Source organism: Boleophthalmus pectinirostris, unplaced genomic scaffold (assembly GCF_026225935.1).
Source record: "Boleophthalmus pectinirostris isolate CB_2022bp ecotype Guang Dong unplaced genomic scaffold, ASM2622593v1 HiC_scaffold_14, whole genome shotgun sequence".
NCBI classification, from domain to species: domain Eukaryota; kingdom Metazoa; phylum Chordata; class Actinopteri; order Gobiiformes; family Gobiidae; genus Boleophthalmus; species Boleophthalmus pectinirostris.
In genome coordinates, this window is record NW_026571047.1 from 4,397,058 (window position 1) to 4,410,743 (window position 13,686).

At 40.6% G+C, this 13,686-nt stretch overlaps 3 protein-coding genes across 3 annotated transcripts; 1 reads left to right on the top strand and 2 right to left on the bottom strand.

Annotated features, from left to right (window-relative positions):
* Positions 1-47: 47 nt before the first annotated feature.
* On the top strand, positions 48-484 carry LOC110163900 (histone H3). The gene has a single exon (XM_020928914.2). It carries the CDS (start codon positions 52-54, stop codon positions 460-462), a length of 411 nt encoding a protein of 136 aa, XP_020784573.1. The 5' UTR covers positions 48-51; the 3' UTR covers positions 463-484.
* Positions 485-6,181: 5,697 nt separating this feature from the next.
* On the bottom strand, positions 6,182-8,200 carry LOC129407849 (histone H2B 1/2-like). Its single transcript, XM_055150204.1, has one exon. It carries the CDS (start codon positions 7,493-7,495, stop codon positions 7,121-7,123), a length of 375 nt encoding a protein of 124 aa, XP_055006179.1. The 5' UTR covers positions 7,496-8,200; the 3' UTR covers positions 6,182-7,120.
* LOC110163907 (histone H4) lies at positions 8,201-9,406 on the bottom strand. Its single transcript, XM_055150209.1, has one exon. The coding sequence runs from the start codon at positions 8,713-8,715 to the stop codon at positions 8,404-8,406; it is 312 nt and encodes a 103-aa protein (XP_055006184.1). The 5' UTR covers positions 8,716-9,406; the 3' UTR covers positions 8,201-8,403.
* Positions 9,407-13,686: the final 4,280 nt, after the last annotated feature.

Genomic DNA, 13,686 nt, shown 5'->3' on the forward strand with positions numbered 1-13,686 from the left:
GCCGCTTTTCTGCACTTCCTTTTCTCTGTTCGTAGAAAGGACACTAAAAACATGGCCAGAACCAAGCAGACCGCGCGTAAATCCACCGGAGGTAAAGCCCCCAGGAAGCAGCTGGCCACAAAGGCCGCGCGTAAGAGCGCCCCGGCCACCGGAGGCGTCAAGAAGCCTCACCGTTACAGGCCCGGGACCGTGGCTCTGAGGGAGATCCGCCGTTACCAGAAATCCACCGAGCTGCTCATCCGCAAGCTGCCCTTCCAGCGCCTGGTCAGGGAGATCGCCCAGGACTTCAAGACCGACCTGCGCTTCCAGAGCTCCGCCGTCATGGCTCTGCAGGAGGCCAGTGAGGCCTATCTGGTGGGACTGTTTGAGGATACCAACCTGTGCGCCATCCACGCCAAGAGGGTCACCATCATGCCCAAAGACATCCAGCTGGCCCGGCGTATCCGCGGAGAGAGGGCTTAAAGCGTCTGCTTTTACCCCACAACACAACGGCTCTTTTAAGAGCCACCACACGTGAGAAAGAGCCGCTTTTCTTCTACACCTTTTTTTTTTTTTTTGTTAATTATGTATCATAAGGTTGTATACATGTGTTGAATTTAGGTTTGTATATTTGAAAGTTCTGAAATCACAATTCCAACCCTGCAGCACATGGTCTGAAAATGGTAACCCAGGCTTTAGAACAGCTTCTATTATAGTCGCATACTTGCATTAGAACTGAAATGTATACATGTTAAATGGAATATTTAAGATAAATTCACAAGTAGAGTACTCCTGAGACCTCACTATATTAAAACAAAGACCTACACTTTAGCTGCTGCATATGTGATGTCATCTAAAATCCAGCAACTAACATAACCCCATTATTATGTTATTTGGAACAAAGGTGTCCAGAGTTTTCTGAGCCCCATCTGAAACAGGCATGATGCGTGTGCAACAGACTGGTGCACAGTAATCCAGTGTTTCTCAACCTTTTTTGAGCCACGGCACGTTTTTTACATTGGAAAAATCTTGCGGCACACCACTAACCAAAATGTTACAAAAATGACACTATATAGTATATTTAATATAATTTCTACATTAATTTCTACTTACTGAGTGTGAGACCTGCGCCTGTTTAGATGAACACAAAGCTGATATCCTGGCAGGAATAGAAGAAAGACACACATGAAGTTCTTCATCAACAGCTCTCAGTCTCTCTCTGTTTTTAGTTTTTATAACAGTTAAGCTTGAAAAGCTCTTCTTCTGGGTCAGAATCTTGTCCAGGGCCCATTTCGGAGTTCGCATTTGTCCATTTTAAAAACTTTTCCATGACTGTCACCATGCACATGCGTTACTAATTCTTTTAAAGCAGGGGTGCTCACACTTTTTCAGCATACGAGCTACTTACAAAATGACCAAGTCATAAAGATCTACCTAATACAAAGCCAAACAAACTGCACTGAAACACTCTGTGCCCCTTTTTTGGACCCTCATCCACAGTTTGAGAACCCCTTCTTTAAGAGAACTTCCTCTGGCACTTTACACAAAACTGTGAAAAAAGTGAAGGAAAATTTTTAAACCTGTTTTTTAAAGTTCCAAACTGGAGTTTCATTCTTTTCTGGTTTTGCAGATATTGCAGATATTTACCAGCCTCTGCACGTTTACCAAACCAAACGCACATCGTGACAAACACAGATGCATTTGTGCACTTTTGTTAGACAAACTTCAGCCAAATGTGGCAGTAGGTCTGTTCTGTAGATCTGCTCTATGCTGTAGACCTGCTTGTGCCAACACTGGAACACAAATTTAGACTGGTTTTTGCTTCACGTTTGGTCTTGCTCTTCTAATCAGTGCACTGTGGGAGGGGCTTGTGTTCGCTGTACGCAGGAAGGAGCGAGAGCGTGAAAAGGCGAGGGGCGGCGTGCTGACGTGAGGCAGATGGACAGGTAGGATGTTTAGGAAGTTTAATCTGCCCTGTGATGCACGCTGGTACACGAGGGCACACGCTGTCGCAGACGAGCCGTGCATAGGGAGCGTGTGTGTTTGTGATGTGCCGTAGAGTCTCCGCGGGTTTCAAATGAGCGCACAGGCTGCACTGAGATGCCCCACACGCTCTGGCACACCTGTACAAGTTTATTACCAACAGCAGCGGCCTTAATGAAATATGATCGCACTTGTTGAGTGTCAGACCTTGAGTGAGAGACAAGACCGAGTCCAAACGTGAGTCTGAGGCGAGACACGGCGATCTACCCACACGACCTGGGCGATCGACTGGTAGATCGGGATCGACGTATTGAACACCACTGATTTAAAGGAACGAGGCAATTAACTGCCTGTCGCCACACGGACGAATATTAGATCACTCTGCCAGTCATTATATACTACATACTACAGCACGGACACTCGACAATGACATAATATTTGCAGGTAATAATTAATAAATGTTTATTTTTTTTAAAATGATATTGGATAATTTCTCACGGCACACCTGACGATCTCTCACGGCACACTAGTGTGCTGCGGCACAGTGGTTGAGAATCACTGCAGTAATCCTTCCACATGTTTATATGTTGTGAGCTTGGGGCTGCCACACTCCTCACAAGGCCTGTTTATTGTTCAGTGTGTGTACAGCCTGTAGGAGCAGTGAGTCAGGAAAGAGAGTGCTATACATACTTTGAACTGATCAGGTAGATTTAGAAAAGAAATCAAATAAAAACGGTGTTGAGTGGTGATACAGAAAGAGCTCCATTGTGTTTTTACACTCCATACACTTTCACTATCATTTGGATGATTTCAGACCTGGAAATTCCAATCTAAAGTAAAATTTATCTTAACCTGAAAATTACCACTACATGACATCACAGGGTGGAACATAGCATTATGAGCTTTGGAGACAGACCAAACATGCGTGAATGAAACAAAACACAACTCCAGGTCTGTTTTTGAGAGGGAAACAACATACAGAATTACACTGTTACTCTTATGGTGTGTGTTGTGCAGAAGCTGGTGTAGAAGTCCAGCTCTGTGATTAGGACTCTCTCAATCCAGAGGCGCAGACTGAAGGCCATAATGGACACCTGAATTCCTCCTTTTGGATGAGTAAATTATCTATCTGTGGCATTATAAAGTTTGGACATGTCATTTGATCAGTTCAGTCGGTGGCACTAGAGCGCACACTTGTTTAAGCACGTGATTTTCACTTTCATGACGTCTGACCTCCAGCACTTCTGGGGTAGCTGCATCATTTTGTATTGCTTTTTTTTTTTTTTTTGTAGGTTTGTGTTCAATGAATAAAACAGCCAAACTCTCGCAGAGGTGTCGACATGTAAGAACATGCTATGGGGAGTAGCGTCATAAAATAATGACTAAATAAATTCATACATAAATACATGACAACACAAAATGACAAAAGTGCAATTATTACATGGACCATCAAATGTTGAAATCAGGTTGGAGGTCTAGCTGTCTTCCAACTTTCCATTGAAGTACAATTTAACCAAAACTTAACCAACTTAAACTAAAAATGGAGCCAATATAACTTAACTCTAAATTGAAGACATAAATCAGAACTAAAGTAGATCTAAAAGAAGACTAAATCAGGACTACACAGGACTAAAACCAGGATATATCAGAATAGTCTTAAACCTAAACAACTCAAAATTATTTAATAAAATAAGAAAATGGGGGCTTATTCCCTCTCCATTTGCTACAATGGATATTATTATTTCACCAAAAGCAAAACAATATTCACTCATATTTTGTGGTAAAATGCAAATTGTCCATAAAACAAAATGTGAGAAATCTTGAATGTGGGAATTCTCATTTTCAGATATAGCTTCTTAGCCAGGCTGGTGCCTCCTAGTGCCTCCGCTCAATTTAATTTCTCTCCAGCAACTAGGTAAAGAATCGGAATACACTAGACGGTTCACAAAAAACCCAGAAGCGTGAGTCTGGGCACCAGCCAATCAATGAAGAGCCAGACATTCTGTGTTGGCAATGACTCCCAAGATCGAGGATTTAAAGTCGAAACAAAGAGAATGTTTGGTGAATTTTATCAAGGGGAACAACGTTATTGACCTTCCTACAGGATTTGGAAAAAGCTTAATATACCAGTTAACCCCGTTAGCGGCGCATTAGATATGTCACAACCAAATAGCAGCGATTGGTTAAATTAAAAAATATGAAAAAAGTAGCCTCCTACCATTGAGCAAACCAGTTCTAATGATGAGAGGTCAGATGGTTTCTATGAAGTGAAACCAACTGATGAATCAGGGTAAGAGTTTCTGACATGTGACCAGAAAATTGGGAGTGAGGGCAAACCCAAAGACGACCCAAAGATTCTTCATCTGAACAGCAAAAAAATACAAATTTTAACCTCAAATTTAAATCTTCTTTTATGAAACAAGTCCATAGATATTTTTTTATGAAATGAGTCTCCTTTATGTCAGGAGAAAGCGGTAACTCTTTAGAGGAGGTTTTCATTGGGCATGTCCCTAAAAGAAGTTCTATTAAAGTCATTATAAATGATTTGTCTCACCTTTGACCACATTGAGTATATTGTTATATTTAGAATCTATTACCTTAAACCCTTTTACCTTCAGAAGAGGTAAGTATATCCTCACATTTGAATACTGAAGTGTACTTTGAAAGAAATGAAGTCATGTTGGAGGGATTGCTTTGAAAACTTTATGGAAAACTCAACTCACAGTTAGGATGGTATTTTTTCTAAATAGTGATGAAAAGCTCAGAATATTACCATCTCCTTTGGAATTTCTCCTTTGCTATAGATTGCTCTATAACAGGGGTGTCAAACTCATTTTGGTCTGGGGGTCGTATCCAACCTACTTTCATCAAAATCTCATGGCATATAAACCCCAAAAATAGCAATAAGTTCAAATATTTGTGCAGAGAAACTCAAATCTATTGCAGAAATATATATTTTTTAATTGATGAAATCTTTCTTTCACAAAATATTATAATATTATGAACAACCTGAAACTTAAAAAAAAAAAAAGAAGTAATTTCAACACAATGTTTTAACTTTAACTTGTATGTAAATAGGAATAAGTCAATTTTTGTTGTAAAATCCTGCACTCGGCTTCACTTTTCTCATGTTGGACATTTTTCTGATGAGGGTGTCACGGTCAACAGTCAAAACGATCGTCCTTTAAGAGCGTTTGGAAAGAGACAAGTCTTCATTTGTGCTGCTGTGGTGGGAGGGGCCACGTACAGAGACGCTGGAGACACTGCTGTGCTAAGCACCGCTGAAAATTATATTTTAATAGAAAATATCATTCAAATATTCTAGTAGAAAATCATCTGAGAGCCAGATTAAAGGTCTTGAAGGGCCGGATTTGGACCCCGGGCCGTATGTTTGACACCCCTGCTCTATAATATGAATATGATTTTTTTTACAGACAAAATAGTGAAATGGAAACACCAAGATCATATAGAGCGGGTTAATACAAACATTTTAAGACCTGACGAGGATCACAGCAGCAGTTATAGAGAGGGGGCCACAATATTTGAGACAGGGTCAGTAGGAACTGGAAGAGCTATGTCTGTTTATATATATAGTCTATGGTTCATGTTTATTTACAAAGTCATATTTGAGAAAACTCCCAGGGCACCTTAACCTCAGATCAAGTATTTAGCATCTCCTTCCCACAGTTACTTTCCACTGTGTGTTTCCATTGAGCTGGGGAAATCCACCTTTTCCTATGCAGCTCGGTCTTGGGATCAGTGTTGTGAAATAAATATTCAGAATACTAATTATGAGTGCCTGTAATCTGGTACAGCAACTTCTTGGTGGCATTCAGAATACAGTTCTCCAGTCAGTGATAAAAACATATAACAATTGACTATAAAGCTGTCTTTAATGCTATGCTGCTTCTTTGCACTATTTATATTACTGTATTATATTATTATTTATATGTGTAACTGATATGCAACTCAATATAGTACTAAGTATGCAGGATACAGGACTCAGATTGGATTATACAAAAAACATTTTAATGCATTTTGTATTCAGTAACTCACTGTTTCCCGAAGAGTTTTTTTTTTTGGTCATTTTGTCACGATCTGCATGTAGGTCTGCAATATACAGTTCTGACACATGAGATTTTCTGTGTTCACAAAAATTAAGACAAAGCACAGAAACAGACTGAACACTGCACCTGATCTGCTGCTGCGTCTCCTCCTGTACCCGGACTGAACACACTACAAAAACACAGGCCCACCATTGTCATTAGAAATGTTTAAATGTTAAGACATGTCTTGTATCATTTCTAATCTTTTTGTAATTATTTTCTTGACCATTTTGTTCCAGTATTGCTGGTTCAATTGAATACTGAAAAGAAAAAAAGAAATGGGCTACATTAAATGTCCAAATAGGCTAAAATGACTGTCATTGTTTCAAACTTGAGTAATACTAATTGTTCAGAGACACGATCACTCAGACAATAAAATATCCTCATTAATCCCAACTGCTCAGTAGAAAACATAATCCCCAAACACATACGTAAGGCTGACTGAAGCGTGACAAAAGATCCAAATAACGTGACTTGATGATGCACAAATCAATAATGAAAACACTGTCAACTTTTTATCTGCTTACAAAACAGGCTTGGTACTGCACTCTGACTTACGCGATATTACCGCCCTGCCTTCATAACACATGTATTCTTCCATCAGTGGGAATAAGGTATAGACAGATATCCATGGTGTCACTTGGTAACTTCATGAAAATTGTGAAGCACAGTGACAGAGAAGTCTGTTTCTTGGGATACATGTTTTTATAATTATGATTTTTGTTTAGCTGCTGCTTTGGTCAGGTCTCAAAATATTCTACAAATCAACGGGACCTGCTGGTTTAATCAAGTAAAATAGTCATTTCAAATTTGATAGTGCTAAGGATTTTAAAATTACCTTCTATTTTATTAACTGCAATCCTGAGATTGTGAGCAGTTTAACAGATAAATGTATAGATGACCAAATGCAATAGTAGAGTTACAAACGTTTACAGAAACACACAGGACTTATGTGATAGACAAAGAAAAGCAGAGATGAAACAGAAAAGCCCTTTAGTAGAATGTGTGGCTCTTAAAAGAGCCGTTGTGTGTGTATATTGTGGTGGAGCAGTTTACTTGGAGCTGGTGTACTTGGTGACGGCCTTGGTGCCCTCGGACACGGCGTGCTTGGCCAGCTCTCCGGGCAGCAGGAGACGCACGGCGGTCTGGATCTCCCTGGAGGTGATGGTGGAGCGCTTGTTGTAGTGCGCCAGGCGGGAGGCCTCTCCGCCGATGCGCTCAAAGATGTCGTTGACGAAAGAGTTCATGATGCTCATGGCCTTGGAGGAGATGCCGGTGTCGGGGTGGACCTGCTTGAGCACCTTGTACACGTAGATGGCGTAGCTCTCCTTCCTGGTCTTTCTCTTCTTCTTACCGCCTTTCCCGGCGGTCTTGGTCACGGCTTTCTTGGAGCCCTTCTTGGGCGCAGCCTTGGCGGGTTCAGGCATTTTTCTGATCGGAATCAGGACACTGAGGAAACGGGAGCGCGGCCGCTGCTTTTATCTGGGCCTCGCTGCGCTCTGATTGGTGAAGCCCGAGCGCGCGCAGGATGTGCAGGGGGTTTATGGGAGGGGCTGTGCGGTCTTCAGTGATTTTTGGAGGGAAACGGACTAAAAGCACCCATCCCCTGTTTTGTTCTCGAGATGCCCAGTCCTCCTCAAGTTATTTTTGCCTTTAACTAAATGTGACGGAGTTAAGTCAGTCTCCACTGTCCACAATAAAACATGCCCCAATTTCACTGAAAGCTCTGACATTTGTAGCTTCAGCGCTTCACAGGGAACGGAGTATAAATCCAACGTTCCTTTGCTCTTTAGGACAAATAATGCTGACACGGGACGTCAGCGCAATAACTCCAACCTCTGAATTTCACTAAACTCACAGCAGTCTCTACGCTCCTCTTCACAATCCATGTTTCATGCAGAAAAAAAAACTTCCAAATAAGGCAACACCAAATATTTTATTGAAGGAATCCTGGCGCAAACTTCAGAGAATTGTATGCACGAAATCGGTGCAACCATGCGTATTTTAAAGGGGAGTCACACTTTAATAGTTTTATTAAAAAGATGCTACTTGCGTGAAATGTTTTTTTTGTGGAGCTTCCATTTTGTTTCAGAATGTTAACTGACAAGTGCAACTAATAGTTACCCCAAAAAAAACAACGCTCAAGGGTACTCATGAGAATTTTCGTAGCCAGCGTAATTTTCTAGTCTTCTGCACGTTTAAGTACGGCCTGTACCACAGACGTCTAACGGAAGTTGTATTACAGTTGTAGGACCAGTACAGTAATAGAACATGCTCTTACAAGAGTTGTGTGGCCCTGAAAAGAGCCGTTGTGAGTCACCAAGAGAAGTAGAGTTTAACCTCCGAAGCCGTACAGAGTGCGGCCCTGTCTCTTCAGGGCGTACACCACGTCCATGGCGGTCACGGTCTTCCTCTTGGCGTGCTCGGTGTACGTGACGGCATCACGGATCACGTTCTCCAGGAAAACCTTGAGCACACCGCGAGTCTCCTCGTAGATCAGACCGGAGATACGCTTGACACCGCCGCGACGAGCCAGACGGCGGATAGCGGGCTTGGTAATGCCCTGGATGTTATCACGGAGAACTTTACGGTGACGCTTGGCGCCTCCTTTCCCCAGACCTTTTCCTCCCTTTCCTCTACCAGACATATTCACTTCTGAGTCACTTGAACCAAAAGATGACTGGACTCTCCGCGCACACAGTCTTTATTCACTGATAGAGGACGTGACAGAGAACACAGGCTCTTTGGTGCCATCATCTGGACAGTATGTGCACTGAAAAAAACACTGGTAGGATAAATTCAAATAAAAGACGAAGTGAACTCTCATTCTCCCGCTATTTTTCCTTTTTTATATTCAGCAAATATGAATTTCAACTAACGACTAACTTTGGCTCAAAATAAACCAAATATTCATCAATATAATATCGTAATCCAACAATACTTTCAAACGATAAAACAGGTCCAGAACAAAAAAGCTGTTAAAACTTACAATATCTATAAAAATATAGTATAGTTTTATTTAATTTCTGATATTATTTTGATTTGATTATATTTCTTTCTTTGTTGTTTAGTTTTAGTTTCATTCCTTCTGCTCCCCTGTATGATCATTTGCAAACCACCCCCCATACTGTAGAAAAAAAAAAAAAAAAGAGCCCCTTTATAATAACCAAATACAACAATATTCCCAAACAGTAAAACAGGTCAAAAACAAAAAAGCTATTAAAACATACAATATGTGTAGGAAATACCTAACAGAAAATGTGATACTGTTTTAAGATTTGGTTAAGTAGACTTGGTTCCGTGGTCTTGTCTTGTTTTTCTCTCTCTCTCTCTCTTGTGTAAGTGACTGCATATCAGCCCAGGTGTCCTCTGTGTTAGTTCTGTGTTTTTGTGTGTCTTCGATGTCCCTGTCCCTGAACATATTAAATAAAAAATAAAAAATAAAACAGACACAGACACTTTCCTGCTCATGTTCCTGCGCCATTGTTGTTGTTGTCGGAAGTGTGTGCGTCAGTATAAGTGCCGTACCAGGATTTGGTGAACTGAGAAACGTTCCGCGTTGGTTGACAAACCGCGATCAAATGCGTTCATATTTTGAATGCATTATTTTCTTTGTAGTTAATTCATTAATTGCTAGTGCCCAGAGTCAGGACTAAACACGGGGAGTCAGAGTTTCAGATTCATGCAGCTAAAACCTGGAACAGTCTGAACATGTGAGACAGACTCGACTCAAACTCAGAACACTTCTGTTTAACTGCGTCTGACTGAAAGGGTTTCATTTTTCATTCTGCACTCTTCTCTCTCATTTAATGTTTTTTTTTTTTCTCTCTTTTTAATTTTATGATGATTATTTATGTTTTGATTTGTTTGTATTGTGATTTTAATGTATTTCTTATTCTGTAAAGCACTTTGAATTATTGTGTGTACGAATGATGCTGTACAAATAAACTTGCCTTGCCTAATTAATCACAATTAACACGTTAATGTCCCACTCCTATAAATAATAATTAGTAACAGGAATTAACTTCAGTCTGGCTTTGTTCACAGCTACAAGATCTTTGACACAAGTGTTCAGTTAGGGGATGGAAAGTTTATACTTTTCTAAAGTCTATTTTATAACTGCTACAAATGCTGCCTTACTGTTCAAACGTGACTTTATTTATTTTACCAAGTAAGTAAACTGAAAACAGCTTTATTTGTAATCAGAAAACGTGTTGGTGTTGGAGAATTAATCAAAATAATAACTGCCAGATTTTTTTAATCTAGTGTTTAATATAGTGTTTTTTTATTATAATTATTATTATTTGTAATAGCTGTCATGTTGACTTTATTTCTGAGAATCTGTCAAGTTTAAATTCATAAAGCTGTTCGTATACACCACTCGTTCACATGTGCTTTAGTTTTTGTCATTTCTGTGTCTGTCCTTTGAAAATATCACATCATGTTCTTCATCTTATGTTTTGTGTTCCAAATTCAGTTCAATTCAAATGATAAATCAGATATTATGTGCTATTGTTCAGATTTGTTCTGTACTCTTAGTCCAGTAGTGCTTGTCCAAAATACTTTTTCACTCTTACTTTAATTCCTACGACTACTTTGTACTTCTACTTGAGTAACATTATTTTTAAAAAGCATTACTATTACATTACAATATTTGGCTCCTCTGTTCTGTCAATCATCAAATCATCTTTGCACTGTTTTCCTCACAGCCTTTTGTATATAAAGTTGATTTCTGGATTTATATGACTATATGTCTGTTTTGTAATATAGTTATACATATATCGGTATCGGCCAATACCAATACTGGAACTGATATATCACCCAACCCTAATTTTCAACTTTTTTTTGTCAGTTCTCTTGTTTAAAATGTGAACTTTGAACAGAACCCTTTTATTAAAACATAAATCACAAATCTAGTCACAATTGCAAAGGTGGTCAAAAAATAAAAACAAAAAAAAAATAAAAAAATCTTCCCAAATTGTTCAGCTCATCAGAGGAAAAATGTCCTAAATACTAACAAAAACATACATTTATATGCCACATATAGCAATCTTTCCCAGGAATTCTGAATTCTAATGGACAATAAAGGCCTAAATTATGGAAGCCCATTTCCACCAGTAAATAAAAAATGAAAGCCTCACAGAAAGTCAGAATTATGAGTTTTAAAGTCCTAATTATGAGGTTTAAACTTATAACTACTACTACTGCTATGTTCCACAGTATTAAACAAATATATCTTGTTTTTATACTACTACTGCTGTCTTGATTTCTCCAAACTACTGCAAAAACATGTATTTTTACTGTTCCTGGTGTAGTTCTGGTTTAGTCCGGGTTTAGACCTGGTTAAGACTTGGTTTCGACCTGGTTTAGTTCTGGTTTCAACCTGGTTTCGACCTGATTTAGTCCTGGTTTAGACATGGTTTAGACCTGGTTCAGACCCGATGTAGTCCTGGTTTAGACCTGATTTAGTCCTGGTTTGGATCTAGTTTAGACCTGATTTTAGTCCTGGTTTAGATACAGTTTAGATCTAGTTTAGACCTGGTTTTGGTCCAAGTTCAGTCCTGGTTTAGACCTGGTTTAGTCCTGGTTTAGTCCTAGTTTTTAGACCTGTTTACGATCTGGTTTAGATCTAGTTTAGACCTGGTTTAGACCTGGTTTTAGTCGTGGTTTAGTCCTGGTTTTAGACCTGTTTTAGATGTGGGTTAGATCTGGTTTAGATCTAGTTTTGATCTATTTTAGACCTGGTTTTAGACCTGATTTTAGTCCTGGTTTAGATCTAGTTTAGACCTGGTTTTAGTCCTAGTTCAGTTCTGGTTTAGACCTGTTTTAGTTCTGGTTTAGACCTGTTTTAGTCCTGGTTTTAGACCTGTTTTAGACCTGGTTTAGATCTAGTTTAGACCTGGTTTTAGTCCTGGTTTAGCTCTAGTTTAGTCCTGGTTTAGATCTGGTTTAGACCTGTTTTAGTCCTGGTTTAGTCCTGATTTAGACCTGTTTTAGATCTGGTTTAAATCTAGTTTAGATCTAGTTTAGACCTGGTTTTAGTCCTAGGTCATTCCTGGTTTAGATCTAGTTCAGTCCTGGTTTAGACCCGTTTTAGTCCTGGTTTTAGACCTGTTTTAGACCTGGTTTAGATCTGGTTTAGCTTTTAGCTAGTTTAGTCCTGTTTTAGTCCTGGTTTAGACCTGTTTTAGATCTGGTTTAGATCTAGTTTAGACCTGGTTTTAGTCCTAGGTCATTCCTGGTTTAGACCTGTTTTAGTCCTGGTTTTAGACCTGTTTTAGACCTGGTTTAGATCTGGTTTAGACCTGGTTTTAGTCCTGGTTTAGCTCTAGTTTAGTCCTGTTTTAGTCCTGGTTTAGACCTGTTTTAGATCTGGTTTAGATCTAGTTTAGACCTGGTTTTAGTCCTAGGTCATTCCTGGTTTAGACCTGTTTTAGTCCTGGTTTTAGACCTGTTTTAGGTCGTTTTCACACCGCTAGTTCGATTAGTTGGTCCGCACCAGGCAATAAAATTGTTATTATCCGCGTTCACACCGGCAAACGAACCAAAACTGGTTCGATTCACGTGTCTCTGCTTCCAGGGAAAACAGAGATACCTCCAATTATCAATACCGATGTTCCTGTTAATACCACGGGCCGTCCTCATCTCAAATTATCACCATGAACTTATAAAACAGCAACATGTAGAACTTTGTACAAACTCATCGCATCAGCCCAGAGTTCGGGTAACAGCAGCAGCCAACAGCGCTCACAGTAGCGCGCAGCTCCTCAGGACGGGGCTGGGGTCTGGTCCTTGGTCTTCTGTCGTCCTACAAGTTCGTTGGTCAGATGGTCCGGAGGCTTCATCCTCCATGTGCTGGTTCCAAACGGTGGCGAGCAAGACCAGTGCGCAATGACTGGGTCTGAGCGGGTACGTTCCGTCGTCTGCGCGCTGGTTCTGTGCGGGAGAAAGCAAGAATGCGCTGTGGACTACAGGTCCGGGCGCGCTGCTCCTGTCCTCCGCGCTCAAGAACCGCGGCTGGTTCCGAGGTGGTGCAGCATCCGGACAGAAGCGTGAGTCCAGTTTGGTTTGTTATATGTTGTTCTGAGCGTCCGTCCTCCGCGCATTTGGTTCTTCCCGGGGAAAGCGCTTCCTCAGGTCGAGGCTCCCCGCTCCAGCTCCTCTGAGCCCGGACTGAACCGGAGCTGCCCCCGCTGGTTCGGGACTCTGGTTTGGATCTAGTCCGACTGTATTTCTCTCACACTAGGCCAGAAGCAGGGACTTTTTTAAGTTGTATCAATTGAATAGGCGATTGCCTATTGCCATGAAATTATTTGGTTAATTAAAGCCTAAAATAACAAATGTTGGTTGCTGTGTGATCACGGGGAACACCGGGTCGTCTCTGTGCGTGTAGGTCCTGAACAGGGGTACGCACCCCCAATTTTGACTCACTCTGGAGCCACACGTTCGCACACTGATACTTGCTCTGATCTTCGTGTGTTACATTCTCTGTATTGGCCATTGTTGGTAAAATAATTCGAAAATGAATCGCGGCTGCGTCTGGACAACAATCTGTTACTGCGCTGGAGTCGTACAGCGCGTCATTTCAGGCAGAGGAGACGCGTTTCTCCCATGATGC